This window comes from Siniperca chuatsi, linkage group LG17, assembly GCF_020085105.1.
Source record: "Siniperca chuatsi isolate FFG_IHB_CAS linkage group LG17, ASM2008510v1, whole genome shotgun sequence".
Taxonomy (NCBI): Eukaryota; Metazoa; Chordata; class Actinopteri; order Centrarchiformes; family Sinipercidae; genus Siniperca; species Siniperca chuatsi.
Window position 1 is genome coordinate 8,617,399 of NC_058058.1, and position 13,556 is coordinate 8,630,954.

General features: G+C 40.3%; 1 protein-coding gene across 3 annotated transcripts in view; it reads left to right on the forward strand.

Annotated features, from left to right (window-relative positions):
* LOC122864511 (ephrin type-A receptor 7-like) overlaps window positions 1-13,556 on the forward strand; it is a 151,848-nt gene that overhangs the window by 28,819 nt on the left and 109,473 nt on the right. For all 3 annotated transcript variants that reach the window (XM_044171997.1, XM_044171995.1, XM_044171996.1), the window contains exons 2-3: window positions 10,236-10,300; window positions 12,246-12,918. In XM_044171997.1, coding sequence (XP_044027932.1) covers window positions 10,236-10,300; window positions 12,246-12,918 — 738 coding nt within the window. The remainder of the gene's footprint in view (window positions 1-10,235; window positions 10,301-12,245; window positions 12,919-13,556) is intronic.

Below are 13,556 nucleotides of genomic sequence, written 5' to 3' on the forward strand. Positions count from 1 at the left end.
AACAGTCCTCTGAAAGGCTTGCAAGTGCAAGTAAGGCGTCCCCAGAATTACAACCAGGGCTCGGTGTATATGTGGGAATTTAAACACACAGGTAGGGAGCTCATATACACATACTGTACACTCACGTACATGTATCCAAAATATGCTGGCATAAAGTTTTGAGCCCAATCATGCATGACATATGCTGATGTAGGTGCATTTACATTATGCGTGCGCAAAGTAGCCTGTGGAAGTGCATGTAACAACATAAGGGTCTGTGTGTGTTTGTGTGTGCAGACATGAATGCCACACATGCCACTTTTTACGCTCTGTTTTTATGACATTTGAAACAATCTTCAGCACTCAAAAAGGTTAACGTTCAAGCTTGTCACTGCAACAAGAGAATATAATTATGTGTTTGTGTGTGCGAGTGTCATTGCGTGAGAAATTACTGAGGGAAAGTCTGACTTCAATTAGATTTTCAGTCTCTTTTTTTCGGAACATTTTGAGATTTAATTGCAAGCGTGATATTTTTTATTTGGCATGGACTGTAATAAAGCAACATTTTAATTTGTTGTACAAAATTATCCAACACTTGTGCATTCATACTGTACATACTGTACCAATGCAGCCATCCATGTGTCTACACTTAAAAATCCCACTTGAGTTTCTTCTATATGAATAACCTCTAATTCAACATGTTTCCATCTTCAGACATGTCTGTGATAATCTGTAAAATGCAGTCAATGTGCACTCTTCCTTCATCATGTGTAGCCATGAAGTCTGTGAGCCCATATGTTATGTAAGCACATTTAAAGCTGGGTCAGTGAGCACCAGTATAGTAGGCACACTCACTGCTGATTGTCTTAACATTACAGAATTGCTATATGCTGTAGTTCCTTTAATAAATAGGGCAATGCATACCATAACATATGGATATCTGGTTGCATGAAAGTCAGAGGAAATCAAAGTCATGTTTGTTATTTAGTAAAAATACACTGGAATTGGCTACTTATTTTAAAAGTCCCAGTGTTAAATGGGCATTATTTGAGAACAAAATAGTAGTAGTGAAGCATCCTGTGTTTTATTTACTAAGTTCAATTCAAGGTCTATTGTTTTCCAAAAGCCTCTTTTTTTTATTGGCCTTGTTGTAAAGTGGAATGAAAACAATTTTTACACTAATATGCTTTTGATTTGAAAAATGGAAGATTTTGAATTGTTGACTTTAAGGTAGCAAGGTTGCACTTTTTGACAAGTCATTGATATTCAGTCTAGTGACTAGTCTTTGACTAGTAGGACGGGGATAGACGATTTAAATTTCTCATTGGAGACCACCTTCATCGGGAGGAGACAGCAGATGTTCACTGTATTGTGGTGTGTGAGCTCCATGTGTCGAGTTTACTAGAGTGCAGTATACCACTGGATTACAAAGCCTTTAAACTGAACATAGACTCAAGTAAAAATAGTAAAATAGTAATAATGAATGTGAGTGCTGCAGGTGAGTTGTTTTATGTTATGTAGGATATCGTGCAGGAACAGGCTATTTGTGAATGAAGCCCCAATTGGAGCTCCATATTGCTGGCTCTATTACAACTACTGATACTGCACCAAATGTTCTTTTAGAAGTGTCATGTTTGATGTCTTAAATGCTAATGAGGCAAATAAATTAATGGACTATCAATTCCTCTTCCTCTTGGTTATTTAAATCGACCAATTTTTTTTTACTGTGCATAGATTGAGCCTTTTTTTGTAGCCACTGTATTCAATGTGCTGCTGAGGCCTGCAGACTGTTGTGGCCAATTTTGAATTCATTAGGCTCTATTTGCAGCTCGGCCATGAATCTAAAAACAGAGTCATTACAGCACAGAGGAAACCTCTCTCTTTGTCTGTATTTGATTTTTTACGTATCTCTTTCGTCATCTTTCATCCTCTCACTCTTTTCCATCTCTTCCCTTTTATGTCTATATCTGCGAGAGTCTCTTTCACTAACATGTTTGCCTGGTTGATTTCTGCCATGGAATATTCCAGCTTTTTATTTCCAGCGCTTTCCTTTTTAGTGCTTTGACTGTTCTTGAAGTGGTTTCTACATTTGTCCCTTCGCTTACCACTCTGTCCATCCTTTAAATAGTTCTACTTGCATGGTCCACTCGTTCTTTTTAACGGCTCATCCCTTTGCTAAAAACCAGGGTTAAAGTGGCTTGCCTGAACCTGAGCCAACAGTCACGGAAGAGAAGAAGGTATTTTGGATTTCTGTGTGCTAAATATAACCTGATACATTTTTTGATAAGTGCAGTTGCTTTAGAGTTAAATCTGACATTAATATATCACACCACCTCTTTCTTTAATGTTTTATAAGTCACTTATTTGCTGTGTATGCCCCCTTATTCTGCTTTGCAGAAGTTTGACTTTCTGCCTAGTTGCCAGTAAAGCACTGTTCTCAAGCCTGTACCTAGGAGCCACTCTGTTGTAACAATAGGACTTGACAGCCCACTCTCTGCTCTCACTATATCAATCCAGACAACCAATTACAACCTTTTACAAGACCCTACAAATGAAAATAAGTTCCTTTGGCCTCTGGTCTGTCTATTTCTCTCTTTCTCTATCTTTTGCTCTGTCTCTTGCTTTCACTTCGTCGGCATGTTTCTCCTTTTAGTTCCTGATCTTTCTATCTTACTCCTTCCTTTTTCTACAAATAAAAAGGAAGAAATATCTATGCCTTGGAGCTTGGGAACATATTGTAATAAAAACACCTTACAGGTGTGTATTTATCCAATAGCAGCAGGTATAACTTTAATAGCATCTCTTTTTCTTCCATAGATGCCTGACTGAACCTGTCATTCTCATTTTTTCTTTTTACAGTCAGCCCTCACTCTTGGCCTGAATTTAGCTTTTTCCTCCTCTCCCATTTCTTTCTTAAACACACTCTTGGCTTTCGCTGTCTCCCTCTGACTCACTCAATGACTCTTTTCTTTCGTGCTGTCAAGCACACACAGACATGCATACACACACTCGCTTTATTCCCCCTGGAAGCGATTTGTCTTAACAGGTGGTCATTCAGATTCAAGGCTGCCACTGCAAGAGAGGTAGAGAGAAGGGGAAACAGGGAGGAAATACTGAGAATTACAGTAGGAGGGGATGAGGAAGATAAGGAGGGAAAGATTGATTGATCGATTTAGAAAGAGAAATTATGTGCATACAGTAGAGGGACATGGACATTATGTACCATGTGATGTACTGTGCCTTGCCTCTAGGGTTGAATTCATAAAAGTTGTCACTGTCAAGGTACTACAATAACAGCAACAGCAAATTCTGTACAACAGCTGTCATCTTTGCTTCCATGCAGATTTAGCTTTGACAGCTGAAGTTTTTTTTTTTTTTTTTACGTCTTTTTGTAAAACTGTACTGTCATTGCTGATGTTGAAACAATGTTTCCCCGCACTTCTCAGTTATTGCAGCCTTCCTTTTTTTTGGTCTGCCGAAGTCAGCCACAAAAAATCTTCATTTTGAAACTAAAAAAAGGAGGATTATGACCACAAAACACCTGTTCTCACATCTGGGATTATTAGTTGTATGTTTTATTACACATTTTGTTTGGGAATCCCTATGTTTTTCATTTTGACACTCTGCATTGCCTATGACATTTGTGTCCTCCCTCCCCCCCTTTTGCCTAATCAACATCCGTATAGGACCATTAATCAATTAGTTGATTGACAGAAAATTAACCAGTTTTGATCATCTATTTTTGCTGAAGTTATTCATCAAGCAAAAATGCTTAATATTCACTAATTATGGGTGTTTATCTGAAAGTTCTTGTGGATGCATTATTCTGCTGTGGTTCAAAGCAAAGCAAAGTAATGGCACAGAAAAGAATTGCCATGACCAAAATAGCCACAAAAAAATGAACACTGTTGTGTGCATGCATGTACAATATTTACAATAATATGCTGGGTAGCCCCCACCCCACTGAAATAACATTCCTAGACGAATGGTTCCAGTTACTCAAATGTCAGGATTTGCAGCATCTCACTGTTTGTTTAACATTGTAAATTGAATATTTTGGGGGTTTTGACTGTTGGTTGAACACAACAAGCTATTTAAATACAGTCCCTTTACTTCTGGGAAGTTATGGTGGGCATTTTTTACTACTCAAATTTAATAGACTATAGACTATCAATTAATTAATAAAACAAAAAATCAACTGCATTGTAGTTTATACTGCTTGACAGCTTATTCTAGCACATTGTACCGATAAGAGACACATGCACTGTACCATGATAGCATTTAACCATTCACCCCATTATCATGCATCATGTAGGTAATTGCATGGTGGGCTTTAGAAAGCGGACAGCCAAGTCTCTTTACAGTATGTCACATTACTGAAGTTTAAAGTTTAATGACTCTGTTAAAAGGAGAGCCCCGTTTGAAGTTAATGTGCTCTGCTGTTAGAACTGCTATTATGGTACCGCTGGCTGTGTGTGTGTGTGTGTGTGTGTGTGTGTGTGTGTGCTTTTGTCTCTCAGGGACAAAGTGTGTTCCCTGCCACAATTTGTCTCAGAAGGTGGTATGTGTGTGTGTGTCTGTGTGATTGTGTGTGTTTGTTCCTGATTTGTGTGTGTGTCTGTTTATACACAGCATTTATCTTTTATGTGCCTGTTTGTGTTTTTATGTGACACTTCATATCCCCCCTCCATTTATCCTTTTTTATCTGTTCTACAGCAGTATTACTGTATTGCTTCTGTTGAACTATTTATTATCTTCCCTCCCACGTCTGAGGGTGGTGTAGCAAACAGGAAGATCATTCTTCATATGAAGTGCTACGATTCAGGCCCTCCAAGTCCCATGTTCCCACACTGCTCTAGTGACCTCGAACAAGACTGTAAATCCCAACCAGCCTCAAGTGTGCTTCTGCTTCGATATTTTTGTGGGAAAGTGAAGTACCAGTCTCTCTCCTTAGGAATATCCAAACTACTTCCTGTATGTTTCATTTTACATTACAAGTACTGTTTAAAATGATTCTTGATCCTTCACTTTAGCTCTTAGATACATTTCCCTCCATCATCTTTCTCTCTTTGGGGTCCAAAATCAAGTCTCAAGCCAGGTCAAGTCTTAATTCATTAAGACAAGTCCTAGTCAGGCCTCAAGTCACACAGACAAGTCCAAGTCAAGTCTCTAGTCTGTGAAAGCAAGTCACAAGTCAAGTGTCAAGTATCAAGTCCTTGAGGCAAGTTCAGGTCAAGTGACATGTCTTTAGTAGCAAACTGCAAGTCACAATACAGGTCTTTCAGGTCCTTAGGTGAGATAAAGGTTATTTTATTGCATATGGTATTCCAAGTGTACAGCTATGCAAGGTGTGCCAGTCACTGTCTCACTTATTTTTTATTGTTCTAGTATTTTATCAGGTACAAACCTGAGACTTGAATGTTTTTTTATTTTAACTCTCAAATCAATTGTAAGTTAGGGAGTCAAGTCTCATATTAGTCAAGTCTCACAGCAGTCAAGTCCAAGTCAAGTCTCCATTTCTAATTTTTGTGTCTTAGTCTGACTGGAGTTACATCTTATAGTTTCCTTTCATGTTAGTTTCAGTTTCTCCTCCACTCTCCTATTGTATAAGAAGTATAATGGCTGGACAATAGTTGTCCCAGTGGAGCATCAGTGGACTGTGCTATCCCTGTCTCGGTGCTCTGTCTTTGGGCAGGTTGAGCTTCCTGAGCCCTGTGGTCTGCCTTGGTGTAGGCTGGCAGATAAGTAACCCACAGGTCGCAGCGAGGACAGCCAATGCCAGAGCTAATCCTGCCATGAAACTATAGAACATTAGCAAGGCGAATTATGAAATGAGCCCCTTTCACTGGGAGGGATTTAAATCGTCTTTGTTTGTTAGAATATGGTTCTGTGCGGCATTGTTTATTCGTGAGCAGTGTTTTAGCGGAGACAGATTTCTTTGTCTGTGACAGAATGTCTCAGGTAAAATTTATACAATTTATACATACCTTTGTTTAGTAGGTATGTAGGGAATTGCACTACATTTCTTTTAGTTCTCTCTGTTCTTCTTTCTCTCCTTTCAGATTAAATACTTAGCCTTGGAAGTCTGCCTTTACTCTGTTCAAAGTTGCACACACAATTAGTTCTAGCAGAAAGAATGAGAACCCTCAACATTGGAAGCCCTTGAAAGTGGGGCCTCTGTGATAAAGTTGTCTTCATGTTGCCGTCTAGCACTATAAAAGAAAAAAATAGCTGTGTAAGAGCTGGCTACACACTTGACAACAGCCAGTTTTTAGTGTTTGCCTCTTCCTGAGTGCTACTGGTGCACCAATCCCCCCCCCGAATACTTGACCTGAGTGCTGTAGTGTACGTCTCTCCTACAGCTTTCTTTTCCCTCAGTCCTCGCTTTGTACACGTCACTGTGTCTCATCCTTGTCAGCAAGGCTGAACACCTCAATTAATACATCACGCAAACCAGAGAAAGATGAAAGAGTGGGTGAGGCGAGGGAAGGAGGTAGAAAGAGACGCTTACACTTTAGATACACCACTACATACACTAATGAAACCCTCACTGCAAAACAAAGAAGGCTACTAAAAATCTCTTTAAAACCTCAGCCTCCTCCATCCTCAAACACACTCACGCAAATACATGAAGGCAGTCAGACACATGCAGCGACAACACACATGATATTGAAATCTACACTCTCAAATCAAGGACTCGTCTCTTCCCATAATGCATTCTGCAGCCTGAAAGCCCTCATAAAGGTCCCATTTCTAAGAGAAAAACACAAGATGATGTTTTCCACTCTAAAGTGCACAAAAAAATCCTTTCAGCATTCATGTTGTATGTCAGCTTTTGCATGCCTCTCATCCAAAATAGTGGTTCCTAGAACTTCACTTTGCTAAAGTGAAAGGTTTGAATTTCAAGGCAGGCATCAAGATAGCCTTTGCTCCATTACTATCTGAGTTTCTGTGCCTTCTTGTGGTAATTGATCAAGTGTTTTTTATTTTTTAGTCACCTATCACCTTATCACCTTATCACCTTTTTTAGTCTCTATAGTCTACTCTTTCAGACATTCTGATAAAAGTTCTTTGACACTCTTCTGCTCTCTCGCATGTCCGCTCATTTTTAATTTCACATCAAAACATAAGCAACTAGATGTTCAATTCTTCTTCTTATGTGACATAAAGCATGCTCTCTTCATTTCAGCTCTCCAAGTAATGTGGCTAAAGCGCACTAGGCTCTGTTACTCTTTATGTCTATCAGTCATTTGGCTGTGACTGTTTTATCTATTAGTGATGAAAGTCAGCCTCATCTTGTGTGTCCTAAATAGGGCTGAGGCCAAACGGACAAAAAAGCAAAATTAGCTCACAGATCCACATTGTCCTCATAATGACAGGCAATTATTTATGAAACAACCTTTGAAATTGGTGTTTAGTCGCTAATGTGTCACGGCTATTAGTCAGAGCCATGAGTTGCAGAGAGGGAGAGCTTTTGTTTCTTTGTCACATGTTCTTTCTCTAACTTTTTCACTCTCTCCTTCTCTTACTGACCCTTCCTTCCCCAGCTTTGGTTTTCTTTGCTAAAATGTTTTGTCTCTCTCTCTCTCTCTCTTATCTGTCTCTCTCTCTCTCTCTCTCTCTCTCTCTCTCTCTCTCTCTCTCTCTCTCTCTGTGTATTTCTCTCTCTCCCCCTGCCCCTAAAGGCCCATTAGTCTGTCTAACTAGGCTGTGATTACAGGACTTATGTATTCAGTGTGTGATCATAGTGCCAACTTTGCCCTCAGAGTCTCTCTCTGACTGACTGACTGCTAACTAAGGCACACTGATCCCTCTGTGTATTACCCAGAGTATTCATGTATTTGCACTTCATGTGCTCGTTTCCGTTTTCCTTTTCTTTTTTGGTCTCTCTTGCCGACTCTTTCATGTTGGCTCTCTTTCTTGCTTCTCTTCACCCTCCTCCGCTGATTATTTTCTCTCATTGCTTCTCTTCACCTCCCGCCTCAGCCTTTCTGTGTCTCTCCACCACCCTTGGCCTCTCCCGCTCTAATCTTCTCCAAATGCCTCTATGTTATCAGCTAACCACAGAACCATGCTTTGGTCACCCAGCAGTGTTAACCCAAAAACAATAAAGTTAAGTGTTTTAGTAAAGGATCTCTCACGGTCCAGCAAGGCTTCCCTGCACTCTAGCCAAGGCGCCAGTGTCTCCTTTTCAAGCAAATCCCAAAAAGAAGAAAAAACTGTTCACTCTCATTGGCCTCTAAGGGTTTTGGCTATCCAAACTGTGGTGACACACTGAAGAGCATGTCTTTTTTTTTTGTTACAAATCTCAAATAGCATTTATGTAACCCTGTATTAATATTGCTCCCCTGAGCGGATTAAGTCAATGCCTTGGGATGAAAAAAAATGTAAGAACATCTTTTTGTATTGATAGGTGTATTTTGACACTTGCTACTCTGTGAAAGTGTAACACATCAAAAATCTTCCTTCCCTTTTTGTATAATAGCACATCTTCGTGTCAGAGGCCATAGCCTCCTTGTCAGAGCATGAGTCAGTAAGATTACAGGTCTTGAGTCGCCACATCTTTCAAGGCCTACAGCATAAGTCACACTGTGTAGGTTTCTGCTGTTTGCTCACAGGGATGTCCATGTGCCCTGTTGTTAATGTCGGTGTGGCCAAATATTTGTCATGTAGCAGCGGGTATGAGATCAAAGTCATACTTTTCAAGAACACAAGACTTGCTTAGGATGAGGAGAAATGGTTACTTGTCAAGGAGTCTACTGTTTTTGATAGCCCTCAAAAGGCTCCTGTAGTGGTTGAAAGTCAAAACAGAAAACAAAAGTTAAAGCCAGGTTAGACACTGAAGTTCATGAGTGAAAGTAGCATTTTGCAAGGATGAAAATAGCAGTCTTTGCACAGAGTGGCTTTGTCTGGTTGCCAGAACTCATATTGCCTCAAGGCTGTAGGTGTTGGAAACACTGTAAGAGAGCCTAAAAGTAAGTGTGTGTGTGGTGGGTGGGAGGTCTTTTTAAGCAGACAAGCTTAAAGCATGGGTAACTTTAATATCAGCAAAATCCTTTAAAAATGAGGCGATAATGCAGCTCACCATATGCCACTACAGATGTTGATAATACATTATAGATTAAGATATATGTGCTGATGATGGCTTTCATTTATGCCTGCTGCATACTACTGAGTATGAAACAACTTCTTGGTTGCCATGCCAACTTTGCCAACAGCCTGCTAAAGTACTTTTGGTTTTCAGGCAATACCTGTTACTGTAATCAAGAATATTTAGATTAAAATTAGATTAATTAATTGTGAATCATTAGTTGCAGCCTTATCTTACATTGTATATACTGTAATTAAGAGTATGGATGTTTTAGCAACACAATTTACTTGAATTATCAAAAATAATTGTTTTTTTTAAACAAAGAAAATCCTAGTAACTATTAACTGTAGCTGTCAGATAAATGCAGTGGAGTAAAATATTCCCCCCTAAACATAGTGAAGTACAAGTATAAATAGCAGCGTAAAGGACCTCAAAATTGTATTTAATTTCAGTAATAGAGTAAATGTAGTTATGTTCCTCCACTTGTATTGTGGTGAGGCCACATCTAAAACAAATAAGAAATACTTGCACTTAAAAATGTTCAGGTAAGTCCCTTTTAGGAAACTTCACCTTGCTGCGTGCCTTTTTATTTGAGCAGCTAATGATAAATAAGCAGTAATCCACTGAGCTTTCCCTGGCTTCACACCGTATTTCTTGTGTAGCTGTCCATGGTCCTGAAAACACACTCAACACTTGCTCTTGCTCTCTGTCCATGGTGCTGAGAGGAAAACGCAAAGAACGCAGACTTTTAAGTATAGTGTTTTCTCTGCTGCAACATTGAAAGCTAACTGAGGGTACTCTTTGTCTCTTGGCTTGTTTTGAAAGCTCCAGCTTAAGTCCTCAACAGATGGTATTAATACACTTATCAAAGGATACGTTCACCCTCACCATATTTTGGCAAGCCTGCATCAGTGTTAATGGCTATCTTTCATTGTTCCAAATGTAACATGTCATGTTGCACTTACACTGTTAGACTTATTAGTGTAAGACCACTCCTTTATGCATTAGTCTTTACTGTGTTTTGTTGCTATGCCCTCATGGCACACTGTTGACAAACTTATTTATAATGAAGATAAAATAAAGGCAAACAGGCTCTATAATCTCTCCTAAATTGACCTCTTACCTTATGGTCGTCTGTCTGTTTTTCCCCCTTTATTTCTTGCAGTGGTGCTGCTGAATTCTAAAGAGACTCAGGCAGAGTTGGGTTGGACGTCATATCCCCCCAATGGAGTAAGTGTGCTTACTTGCATTTTTCATTGTCTGTATGTTTATTTGCTTGTTCACTCACCAGAATCCACAGCTGCTTGCTTAACAGCTGACCCAGACCACCCATTTTCATCCCTCCCGTACTCTCTGTTCATGCTGTTTCTACTTTTCTTTCTTCTACTCATCATTCACTTTCTTTCTCACACTTTTTGTTCACTTCTCTCCCAGTCCAGAGCTCATCATTTTTATTAATCAATGCTGCTAATCCAGGCTAGGATACTGTAGTGTCCAAACCAGCCACATAGATATGCTGCCACAGATTAATGGTCCCCCTCCGTATCGATCGATTTGGCTTGTAAAAACCACAGCGCTAAATTATGACTGCAAGACAAATGCAGGAGCCCTTTTTAAAGAATTAACCGCCGAAGCAGTTTGTCACCAACTTCCCACCTGGAGTTGGCCTTTCCATGCGCAACACACCCAAGATGTCTATTTTATAAACAGCATGTTTTGGACATATACAGAATAGTGTCCACATATGTAGTGTTTAGTGTAAAGCATACTGAATCACTGTCAGCTTGAGGTGGCTGTTGGACCGCATGCAAAGTTAAATTTAAGATTAATGGACTTGTCTGACTCACCTACCAGTCCCAATAGAACTGAGAGAGAAAACACTGCATGAACCTTATGTTTCATTTTATAAAAAAACAAGGCCCCCTCCATTATCAATACATTTTTCTTTGGACCCTTCCCTTGACTAACACCCTCCCCCAATAACTCAAAATTATAACATTTCTGCATTGGTACAATTTGTTTACTGTTAGTGACTTAAAGTACATATAGAATTTAAGATGGTTAAAACCAATTTAAATCCTTAATATGTTAGTTGAAAATAATTTTCATACAGCCACCAACTGGTAAAATTATGACTGGATTGTTGTCCTCTGCCTATAGCCAAATACACCTTTATGGCCTGTGGCACACACAAAAGCCATGTTTTTGATGTAAATGTTTTAAAGATTACAATAAACAGACAGTTAACGGACCCTCCCCTGCTCTCCCAAAAAATGTACACTAGCCTCCCTTCAGCAAAAAGAAACCCTAAAACCCTTCCCCTTTCTGAGCCCTACACCACCTAATATATTTTTTTCAGCCCCTTACCTGATGGTGTCATCTAGAAGAAAGGCAAAAGTAGCTTTGAATTCTACATTAGTCATTTTAGTCAGTCATTTCACTTACAACAACTTTTGACAGCAGATGGACAAATGATTATCAATTATTCAAATCATTAAAAGACAAAACCACTTTATTTCACAGCTCATTAGCACAGAGAATCTCAATCACTAACAACTTGTAACTATCGACATTTCAATGCCAATTTGAGACTAAATGTGAGTGTAGGCAGAAATATTTAACAAACACTCTTCTCAAAAGCCATTACTTTATAGTACCAAAGGCAGTGGAGATCAAAAGAAACCGGCTGAAAAAGAGACTAAGGTCTGACCCATAGTTTCAGAAACACCACTCAAGGCTGATGTAATTGCTGTGGATGTGCAGTTTATCATTTTCTCTGTGATGTTATTAAAGAATCTGTGTGCCAATGCTTTTTCAGACACCCACTCAATCAGATTATGTCATTAGACTGTTAACCTGAACTGACTGTATTCTTTCTTTGTCTGTCTTTTGACTTCATTTTTCTGTTGCCTCCCGCCCACCTCACTTTACTTGTTTTCTTTCTTTTCACTCCCTCATATTATCACTTCACTCCCCACTGTTTTTTCTTCTGTTGTTTTAACTATACCATTGCCTCTCTTCCCATCCCATTTTGCCATGACCATCCTCCCTTCCTGCTGTTCTACTTTCCTCTCCTTCTTTCTCTCATCCTCTTCACTACATCTCCACCTTTAATCGTCTTTGCTATCCCTCTCTCCTCCTTTTTCCCCCTCCCCACCTGCCTCTATCTCTCCAGTGGGAGGAGATAAGTGGTGTAGATGAGAAGTACAAGCCTATCCGGACGTACCAGGTGTGCAACGTGATGGAGCCCACGCAACAGAACAACTGGCTGCAGACCGGTTGGGTGGCTCGCCGAGGTGGCCAGCGCATTTTCGTGGAGCTCCAGTTCACGCTGCGTGACTGCAACAGCATCCCTGGTGTGGCGGGCACCTGTAAGGAGACCTTCAACCTCCTCTATGTGGAGTCAGACAGGGACCTCGGGGGTGTGACCCGAGAGGACCGCTACACCAAGATTGACACCATTGCTGCTGATGAGAGCTTCACGCAGGGTGACCTGGGTGAGAGAAAAATGAAGCTGAACACGGAGGTGCGTGAGATCGGCCACCTCAACCGCAAGGGCTTCCACCTGGCTTTCCAGGACGTCGGCGCCTGCGTGGCCCTAGTGGCTGTGCGAGTGTACTACAAACGCTGCCTTGCAACCGTCCAGAACCTGGCAGTGTTCCCCGACACAGTGGCTGAGGCGGCCTTCGCCACGCTGGTAGAGGTGCGCGGCACCTGCGTCAACAACTCTGAGGTTGACACAGACAGCCCTCCCAGGATGCATTGCAGTGCCGAAGGGGAATGGCTGGTGCCCATTGGGAAGTGCAGCTGCAGTGCCGGCTACGAGGAGGGACACAGCAGCTGTGAAGGTAGGGAATGAATAAATAGACAGTGGGATGCATGGATAGATGAAAGAGGACAGAAAACAAAGAGGGAACAAAAGGAACAAGAAAGGGACTGCGTAAAGAAAAGAGAACTAAAGAGCCAAATAAAAGAACAAGGCATAGAAATGTTTGCAAAGAAGATGTGAAGGTAGGAGAAGGAGGGAGGGAAGATGGTTTGACTACTTCAAGTACTGTTTGTCTTTCAGTTCTTTGCCAGAATAAGAAGAAACTGAACAATTTCTCTGTTATAAGAAAGAAACAGAAAGTGAGAACACTGCAAAAAAATATGCAGCTTTTAAATGAACTTTTGTGCATTTTTGAGCCCTTAAAGTTGCATTTTCTTGAAACAGAAACACAAAAATCTGCCAGCACAGTATGATTATGTCAATCTGTTTCCAGCATAACTGAACTTGGTTTAAGAATTTAGTAGAAATTAGTGTCAGAAAAAAGAAAACCCCTCTTTGAACAGAAATGGTGGTCTGAGATTCAATCTGCCCAAAGTTTACCACAGTGTATTAGCACCTTGGTCACACCAATCATATGCTAATCAGGTACTTAACAGTGATGAGGGAGGTGCAGCCAGAAAACAATAGGCCTGATTACTGATTACTGGGCCATCATGG